The sequence below is a fragment of the Rhipicephalus microplus genome, chromosome X (assembly GCF_043290135.1).
Source record: "Rhipicephalus microplus isolate Deutch F79 chromosome X, USDA_Rmic, whole genome shotgun sequence".
Lineage (NCBI taxonomy): Eukaryota > Metazoa > Arthropoda > Arachnida > Ixodida > Ixodidae > Rhipicephalus > Rhipicephalus microplus.
Window position 1 is genome coordinate 498245609 of NC_134710.1, and position 9941 is coordinate 498255549.

Consider the following 9941-nt stretch of genomic DNA (forward strand, 5'->3'; position numbering starts at 1 on the left):
GCTGCTGCTACTGCTGCTGCTAACAGCGCATGGTTATCTGAACATACAATTTCCCTTTCTTAACGAATGTACCTGCGCGTATTGCTTACCACACAATAATTACGTATCATTAGAGCTTCTATAAATATATGTTCACTAACACAAACTCACTTAAAAGTGCACGTTATTGATGACTGCAGTGCCACTTGTAACTCGTCTCACTTGCTGTATACGAACGTCCAAGCTTAGAAACCTCTCTCTAAATAATTCCGATCATTTTTAATATGTCGCGTCTCCTTGGTTTCTAGGTGACATCGGCCTTACGATACCTCTTACAATACGGCCGCAGATTTGGCATTTTCGGGTTTGAAGACTGCCTGCCAACCATCGAGCTGATGGAAATGATATTTAAATGGTTCACCATACACAACATAAGAAATACAACCTTCCACGTAGTAAGCCGGGACCAAAACAGGATGCCGTTCAGTTCCCCAGATGATGACAGGTACATTCCATTTATCCCGCTAGGTTTCATATTTTCTACAATAAACTGCTTTATTTTCAGGTTGATATGGCTGGAGCAGGAATTTCTGCCCTTTTTCGCAGCATGGAAAGCCGCGGCACCACATAAGAGGGCATTCATATCTCTTGAAACATACGAAGCTCTCCAACTGACCACAATGTCCACAGTACAGTGCACACAATTTCTCATCCGTTCAGGTTTCCTATACGTGTTGACTGCCAAATTCTCCAGTGACCCTGTCGAAGCACTTTTTTCCACCATCAGACAGCTTCAAGGAAGCAACGATCAGACAGACGCCCGTGCTGCGCTTTCATCACTGCAGAAAGTCCTCGTGATGGGAATGATGCACTCATCACCAAGCGGCAGTACAGAGCAAACAACGTCTCCTCTTGGATCGCCCAGTGCAAGGCAGGCGTCGTGCTCCACAGCAGTAAAGCAAGCCGGACAACCTCTGGAAATGCACTCGCTAGTAAACCAGAATCAAGGGTCGTCAGGCGAGTGCGCGGCATCGACATCTGCTACTATAACCCAGACGATGCGGCCACATCTAGAAGCCCTGCAGACTTGCCGTGGTGCGCTTTTCATATCTCGTTGATTCCGTGTAATGGAATGATTTACATTATTTAAAAATTATTACACACCGTCCAACAATTCCCCACTATACGATATTATGCATATATTATAAACTCTGCGCTGCTTACTGTGTTACATGCAAGCCGCGTGAGGCAGCGTTTGCGTCAGTGCACGATGTAGATGAAAACATGCTTCTCAATCAGTTATACTGTGTATGTATGTAACGATAAGTCCATGGTACAAGCAGGTACTATGGCTTACATTTAAAAATATAACATGCTTTCACCAGGCGCCCACACAACTCGACTAACCGACGTCCCTTTCCCGCAATCGGGGAAGAAATTTTCGGCGGTTTTGAATCGCTGTCATAACTGGCACACAGATGATGGCATGGCTCGTTTGCGTTCGCCTTACTCTCTTGAGATGCTGTCCCTTCCTAATCCCGTCGTCTTTCTCTTGCTTCTTCTCCTAGATTTTTTTTTATTTTTAAACGTTTCTCCCTCAGTTTTTTTTATGTTGTTGTTTATACTATTCTCCGGACTTCTTCCCTCCTGTCGTGACAAGCTATAAATCGACGCGGAAAATGTGTAAATATTATTATACCTTGAAAAAGACGGGGCTCTCCCGACGCAAACGTCGGCTGAATGAACAGTTATCTTGATGATATGTGGGGTTTAACGTTCCAAAACCACCATATTATTATGAGAGACACCGTAGTGAAGGGCTCCAGAAATTTCGACCACCTGGGGTTCTTTAACGTGCGCCCAAATCTGAGCACACGGGCCTACGGCATTTTCACCTCCATCGAAAGTGCAGCCGCCGAAGCCGGGATTCGGTCCCGCGACCTGCGGGTCAGCAGCCGAGTACCTTAGCCACTAGACCACCGCGGTGGGGCAACAGTTGTTATCTGAAAGCGCATTAACATCCATATATATATATATATATATATATATATATATATATATATATATATATATATATATATATATATATATATATATATATATATATATATATATATATATATATATATATATATATATATATATATATATATACATATATATATATATATATATATATATATATATATATATATTTCTCATATTTTGTATACGGACACGTGTCGGTTTAATCATGCATGCTTATCTATATACTGATAAAATTCTTGCACACTTTTCATTTCTACCTTCCCACAGGTGCCCCACAGCCAGGCATAAGGGCCAGCACGCTTGGCCTTATAGCGGGCTTCCTGGTGAAAGCAGCTGAGGATTGCATTACTTGCGACGACTGCATCGGCAAAATCAAGGCTCCCAGCTCATCTGGACCAGCTACTGCTGTGATATTTAATTTAGACAGGGGAGGGCTTTCATACCCAACGATCTCATTTCTTTCCTTTGTGAGCACTCTAGAAAGGGCCGCGGAAGCATTTGCGCCATTGGCCATTTCCAAAAAGAGGCCGATGGCACTTTTTGTGCAAACTGTGCTACCTGCAGTGGCCTTGAACCCTCTTTTCAGCCATAAAGGCGCTACTAGCGAGCACCGAGAAGCCATGGCGCGGCTAGTGTTGCAAAAATTTAGCCGTCCTTTCTTCTCAAACTACGTGCGGGACAAAACAGCCAAAGAAGGAAAGAGAAAGAGAATAGCCGAAAAGCCAAAATCTCGCAAGATTTTAAAAGTTTAGTTGCATGCCTCCATTGTATCATGTACGCGCCCAGAACCTTGCTAGCACATTTTATTGAACTATGACCCAAATGCACGCAGCTCTGTACGCGTACATATGTTTTTCTTTATTGCAGACACAAGCCGTCACTGTGTGCCAGCAAGTAGGATATTCTTCGAAAGTGCAGAAACTTTGTTTGAAACATCAGCTTTAACTGGCATATTGTGGCACGCATAAGTAAAGCGACAAATGTGTTTTGTTTCATTTTGAAGTGCTGTAACATTGCTCGAATCACACGCATACACTCGCCAAATTCTTTTAGCAGAAACCTTGATATCACTTTGAGGGATCTGCTTTTCATTGACAAACGAGTATAATGGCACATTTTCAGCATGTGTACGCGCCCCAACTGCGGGTGTCGCCCTTGGGCGCTATCAATCAAACATAACCACTAGTACAACAAAGGCGGTACTATTCCGCCCTAAAAATAAGTCTGTTAATGAAAACATACATTTCAAGTATGGCGATACTATTATTGAGTTAGTAAATTGTATAAAAATTCTTGGAGTTACATTTTCGAGCAATATGCTTTGAAACGATCGCATTTACAGTGTGCTGGGTCAGTTATCTCGCGTAGAGGGCACGGTGTACAGTGGCAAAACTGTTCTACTATACAAGGTAAAATTCTTACTTTATAAATGACTGTTCTGTTGGCATCTTGCTTATTGTTTCTTGGTATGAAGGACTACGACTAACACGCGCTTACAAAAACTGTACCTGATGCAAAAGACGTATATTAGAATAATTTTTTACTGGTCGTATGATGCTCGCAGAAGTGAATTGTTTCAACAGGCTGGAATACCACCCCTACATCGTCTCTACGATTTTAAGTTAGCATTGGTGGTCAGGCGTCAATTTCAAGAAAGTCGACATTATTTGTACGACCTCTCGAAACTGCAGCCAAATAATTTGTTCGAAACATGACATAAAGAAACATGGAAAATAAAAACTTCGAGAACAAACTACTCCACAGATAGGTTGTTCTACACAGTTTCTACGTTAATTGATAAATATGTGAAAGCTGGCATAGATTTCTTACTCTGTACCCGAACTCAATTGCACGATATACACATGTATAGTTTTCAAGATTTCTTTGCAGTTGCTACATTGTTATCATGGTTGCTATTTTTATTTTTAGAATTTGAACTTGATATTTTTGTAATTGTTGCTTAGATAACATTGCTAACTGTTTGCCAGTGCTGTCGTGCTAAAGGCGTCTGTGGGCCTATGTCAAGCTGCCTCTTTCGAAGAGCAGCTTTTACCTGCCGCTGTCCTTCATCAAACTATTGATGAAAAATAAAACATTATTATTATTATTATTATTATTATTATTATTATTATTATTATTATTATTATTATTATTATTATTATTATTATTATTATTATTATTATTAACTATGCTCGACAAGATGATGATAATGATGACGATAAAAACTTTATTGGGGTCGCAATGTGTTGCCCTCGATAGGCACATCACTGCCTTTACCATATCGTCTCATCGCACGGACATATAAAATCATAGAAACGCGCATCGGCCAGCGCTCCCCGTTCCAGCAGACAAACTCCCGTAGCGAAATTTGACGCACAATTTTTGTTGTGTAGGTCACAGTAAGAGTTAAAGCTTCAATTCCTGTGTCTCTCCTTGATATGCGTCCGTGGGCGTATGTGCATTATTCTCTTCTATCAATTGACTACAAGTGTAACACCTGTCCAGGGCGAGTGTCCAAGGTAAGTGCTCAACAGGGACACTGCGTTTCACCTGACGCGTCCTAAACAACCTAAAATCAGTTTGATATTCTATTACCAATGAGTACATTATTAGTCAAAAGCTTTATGAATACTAAATTGAAGTTTTTTTAGGCTGGAATGGCAAAAACAACCATGCAGCAAGACATTTCTACGCAAATATACAGCTTTAGAAGTCAATCAACCAGTATAGCCTAACTACTAAAATGTAACACATAGCACACGTTAGCCTTTTCAGCAAAAAACAATCACACGTATAGGCAGTTTGTCACAGAAGCAGACGCATGGTATCAGTCCGTCGCCCTCCTGCCGGCCGCACAGTAGCAGACGAACAGGTTATAGGTAGCGCCACCTACGGCGAGCGATTGAACGAGAGCGGGGACACGCGCTCCCATAGGAACCCCGCTATCTGAACAGGTCAGGAGTGTAGTAGGTCATGATTGAAACAACGTGCCTAACCGGAAAATGCATGACGTCACTTCTGTGCGGCGCAGCAGCCGTTTCTGTGTTGGGGTAGCTTGTGCAACGCGCGGCGCAGCAGTCTCTGCCTAAAAACAATTTATTCAACACACCTTACGCGATTATTTTTCTTCAGCCGTACTGTCATCCACCCAGCGACAAGCCCATGCATGACTGACAGCGGCAAGCTTTCGTCAACGTCGGCTGCGTCGGCGTTTTCGTGCGTGAGATAACAGGTGAGGCACGTTTTCAAGCGAAGCTTGTTGAATGACATGTTGTTGGGCTTGTTGGGTCATTTTTTCAGAAAACGGTTACACCTGCGCGAATAAGACACCATGCAACAAACATAGAAGGATGCACACACACATGTTGCGCCTCGTGTGTTCGAGTTTGTTTCTTACGTGGTGTCTCATTCACGCAGTTGTAACCTTTTTCTGAAGCTTGTAAGGACGGGGAGGTTCGCTACAAAGAAAGTTTGCGGCTCTATGCGGCGGCTAGACGGGAACATTGTGCAATGTATGCAGTATAGCAAAGGCGGCACGGCGTCAAGCCGAGGCGACGCGTGCTGCGTCTGCCACGGACGCGAGCGTCTGTGCGCTGAACATAGCTGGGCAGCTAGGTCATAGGCACGGTGCAAAATATTGAGAAGCGTTCGCTGGGCCTCGCATGCTTCACGACGCGTTTCCCGAAGGCTCGGAACACGAATAATTCTTGGTGTGCCGGAGGCAAATCTGGACTAGTCAAGTGGCCATCATCTTCGTTTCTTCGCTAGCCTTGTGCCACTAGTGCAAGCTGCTCACAAATTTTTTTGACGTTTCCAATATAATTTTACCGCACAAATTTCAACTACGATTTTTCTTCCCAATGTACTGCTGATACTGCGTACGCACGAAGGTGTTCTAAAGTTCCCAGGCCGCGATACCATTGCATTACAAGAGATAGCGGCCTGGAAACTTCTGAATATCTTTGTACGTGGTCTTGACGTCTATCTTTGTAAGTCAGAGTTTTATGGGTCAGAGATGTATCACTGGTTTTGTATTGTGCATCGATTAGCTAATCATTCAAAGGGGTTTGCTGGTACACTTATGACGTGCACATATCTTTTTCGTAATTTGACAGCGAAGCATCCACTTACTAACATTTTCAGACTGCGCTGATGCCATGCCGTCCGGCGGTCCAAGCTACGGCAGCTACTGCTGTGTATCGTGGTGCTTCAACAATGGCAGAACCCACAAGAAGCCTGGGACGAGTTTCTTCCGCATACCACGGGACGGCAGGTGTGTTAAAGCTTTTGTATGGTTTGCATGTCTTTAGGCTTACGGTTCATACTTGCTCAGTGAGGGTAACAATAAAAAATCACTATTCAAGCACTTCCCCTTTCAGTTGATAGTTCATTGCCAATGCAGGATGAAAGCATGGATGCAGTATGCTGGACGCGATGATCTCCTGAGTAAGCCGGCCAGCCTATTGTACGCAACGTACAGGGTTTGTAGCGACCATTTTACTGCTCAAAGTTTCATGGACCCTGGGCACACAAGGCTTACAAGAATGGCTGTTCCCACTGTGCAACCAGCTGCACCATGTAAGTGATTGACTGAAACTCAAATATTTGCAATAGCAGCCACTTGTATTGAATCAGTGGCGACAGTTAACCGCGAAGATCTTTGTAGCCGATGGAGAAACCTCACTATAGAAGTAACATTTGGAAAGTCTTAAATTTTGTGAATTGTGGGCTATTAACTTCCTAACAGCAGCTTTACATTTCTGTCATTTTTTGATGCTCTTGACCTGCACAACTTGTTTTGAAAGACTTTAAAGGGCTATTTCACGTTATCTTCAAGCCTGAGGGCACATGTACATATACCTTTCATCAGTGAAAGCTGGCACTGTTGATAATTCCAAAAATCACAAATTGTTTTCTAGTTGGTGCCTTCTCTTTTCTTCTACGTTCGACCAATTTATACGTTTGAAAGAGCTGTTTAAGTTTCCCCATGCTACAAGCTTTGTAACTTGTACCAACTGCACATATATGCAGGTTCTCTGAGCGTCGCTTCAAATAGTGACTGTGACATGACTGCAGAAGCTGCACTGCAAGGTGCGGATGAGCTTCAGTTTGTGTTATTTTAAGCCTCTTACAGACACATTGTCGTAATTTCATTTCTTCAGGACCTGCGGTAGAGGCTTCAAAAAGCGGCTCTCACACATTGAGGTGCCCCGATGAGCAGGGTGCGTTCAGTGTCGCGATTTCTTTTTTTTACCCAAATTGACTGTTAACCAAACCTCTACAGGTGGCAGCTCCCTTGTAGCTGGTGAAAGAATTTCTGCTGACTTCGTCTTGCCGGGGAAAACCTTAACCAGTCGTTCAGCTGTCACAAAAGGAACTTGTGTGACCGGTAAGTTGTGTGTTCACTTCAACACCAGAGTGGATTGATATAGAGACTTCCGCAGGCCGCTCGCAAGATTGTTCTGACAGCACTGTCCGAGGCACTGAACAAGCTTCACAAAATCCTCCAGAAGACGTCTCCGCCAACAGCTCCACGCCTGAGTGCCCCAGAGAAAATGGTGACTATGCTTTTATTGCAGCTGTTTTTAATGTGCTATTTTATGTTTAGGACATTCTGAGGAAACTATCCTCAAAAGGACACTACGTGTGCACTTACAAAATGTAAGGGTGGGCTCTCAGTGATTTTAATTTTTTTTTGTGCATTGTCAACATTGTGAATGGTTTGTTTTTAGGTAGTGGAATCGAAAACTTTGCACCACAGAAAGTTGTGCACCTTGGGTCTGAAAGAGCGAGGAAAGTGCTCGTATGGGATTAGTTGTTCTTTCGTTTTACATCCATTTTTTTGTTTATTGCAGTGCATTGCTGTGTGCCAGCGACAATGTCTCCATCAATGAAATACAAGCAAACCATTAAACATCTGCAAGCCAAAGTAGCAGCACAGCGGAAAACTATCAAAAGACTGCGGAGACAGCCTGACCAAGCACCGTCATCGACTTCAAAGGCCCTTGGAGTTATTCGACCGCAATTTAGCTTCTCATCAACCTCCTCATCTCGCCCATCAAAATTTTCAAAAGAATACCCAAACTTGTAGCGTTTGATAAGGCTGCGGACGCTGCAATTTTGTTTTTATATAGCTTGTAAGTGATAACGTACGATGTAGAGCCTTTGTGAAAAATAATGAGCCAAAGTGGTTTCCTTCTGCTATTTATTAGCCCTGTAATGCCACTCCCGTAGCACCAATCAAGGTCCACAATTCAGGATAAGTGATGACTACAATCTATTTTAGCTCGCAAGCGTCACAGCAGCACCCAGACGCAAATCACTTGGGATCTTAAGTTTTTGATGAAAGCGACGCATAAGAAGAGCCACAAGACCTGCCAGTGTTGTAGCATAAAGTTTGTCTTTCACGTAGTGAGCAAGCTGCAAAGCCCTACCTTTCTGAGGACAAGCAGGCATCAAGTCTGCTTTTTTTCATTTTGGGCTAGCTGTTCTTAAGCACAGCCAGCACACTGCACCTTTGCCTTTCTGCTATATTGTGTCGTGTGGTTTATGTGTGCTCTTTATTTCTATGCATTATTTCGGTTAACCCCAGGCGTGATTCACGACTTCATTGCTGTGTATATGTCACTTCTTCCTTCTTCATCGGCATTGTGCGCTGTGTTTTTGCCATAGATCCTTACTTTCCCACTGTCCCGGTGTGTCATACTTCACCAGCTTCTCGGTTTCTGCCAACTCTAGCGATGTGTGCGATGTCTGTGTTCTCTCTTTATTTGTTACAATTTATTTGTAAGGCGAGATGCATTTGTTGTCTACCTTTGTCATATTGTGCTTTTTATATTCTCAGACTCTACCTTGCCTTTGAATAAAACATTGCGGATACTCTGTCTCTTTGACTGATATATACATTGATCACTTGTTCCAAAAGAAAAACACAAGCTCGATGAATAAAACCGTAGTGAATTATCATTAGCTGCATCTCTTTTTATTGTAACTTGATCGAAATAAAAATTACGTCACGACCAATTCGCACGAACCACTGAACAAAACGTGCCAGGGAATCGCTAAATCAAAACAACCTACAAAAACTATCCATTTGGGCGGTGAAAAGTGGTCTGAAATCATGAACTTTGGTCATAGCCAAACGTCGGTTACGCAAAGTAATTCAAAATTTGCGCCAGTGAAACTGAAACAGGAAGCGCACGCCACTTGCTCTCACCAACCACCAGGTGTGCTAGGGTTGATTGGGCCGCTGGGGTCTACGGGAATGTCCACTCTTAACCTTTTTTTTTATATCTCTATGGTGTTGTCGTGTCTAAGCGGCAACCCGCGCGTCGCGACGCGCGGCGTGGTATGTGAAGCAAGACGGAACAGCAGCGCCATTAGTTCACGCGTCAGCCGCTCGTGCCGGCGCGTGCGAGGAGCTGCGAAACGGACCTGGTTCAAGTAACGTTGGACCGGGCGGCGCCTTGTCGTCTACAGACAGTGTGACAGTGTGCGGTGGAAATAATCCGCGAGCACCCTTCAGATTTGTGGCATGTGGGAGCAGCAGAGCACCTTTTCTTGGTTCGGGGAATGCGACCCTGCCGCAGCGCCTGTGCCGGGTCCGGCCTAACTTTCCGTCAGCCTCCCTGGCTCCAGAGCTCATTACTGCGTTCTGCGCGGATGGCCACCCGCAGCGTTGAATGACGAAGAAGCGGCGGCTACGGAGAATTTTGCGGGAGACACCGAAGTGCATGAAAACGTTGAGACTTGGTCTGGACATCGGCTCATCAAGTACCGGAAGCATTGGGACCATTGTTCGCCCGTAATTAAAGTGTCTTCAAACGGCTCGCCCATCTCTTTCCCTGAGGCTTAAGTTTGTACATTGTTACTTGCTCGGCTTTGTTTGGGAGAGGGTTTTCTACTGGTGTGGGCCGCGAGTGCGGCCATCGAAG

At 44.0% G+C, this 9941-nt stretch overlaps 1 protein-coding gene across 4 annotated transcripts; it reads left to right on the top strand.

The window, feature by feature from the left end:
* Positions 1 to 4989: 4989 nt before the first annotated feature.
* LOC142776736 (uncharacterized) lies at positions 4990 to 8886 on the top strand. Of its 4 annotated transcripts, XM_075880972.1 has the most exons (8): positions 4990 to 5239; positions 6151 to 6280; positions 6410 to 6585; positions 7039 to 7098; positions 7170 to 7229; positions 7292 to 7396; positions 7452 to 7565; positions 7863 to 8886. In XM_075880972.1, the coding sequence occupies exons 2-8, from the start codon at positions 6165 to 6167 to the stop codon at positions 8096 to 8098; spliced, it is 867 nt and encodes a 288-aa protein (XP_075737087.1). In that variant the 5' UTR covers positions 4990 to 5239; positions 6151 to 6164; the 3' UTR covers positions 8099 to 8886. The 4 variants fall into 4 exon arrangements, with proteins under 4 accessions (XP_075737087.1, XP_075737089.1, XP_075737088.1 ...); XM_075880973.1 differs by lacking the exon at positions 4990 to 5239 and having other exon boundaries at positions 5250 to 6280; XM_075880974.1 differs by lacking the exons at positions 7039 to 7098; positions 7170 to 7229.
* Positions 8887 to 9941: the final 1055 nt, after the last annotated feature.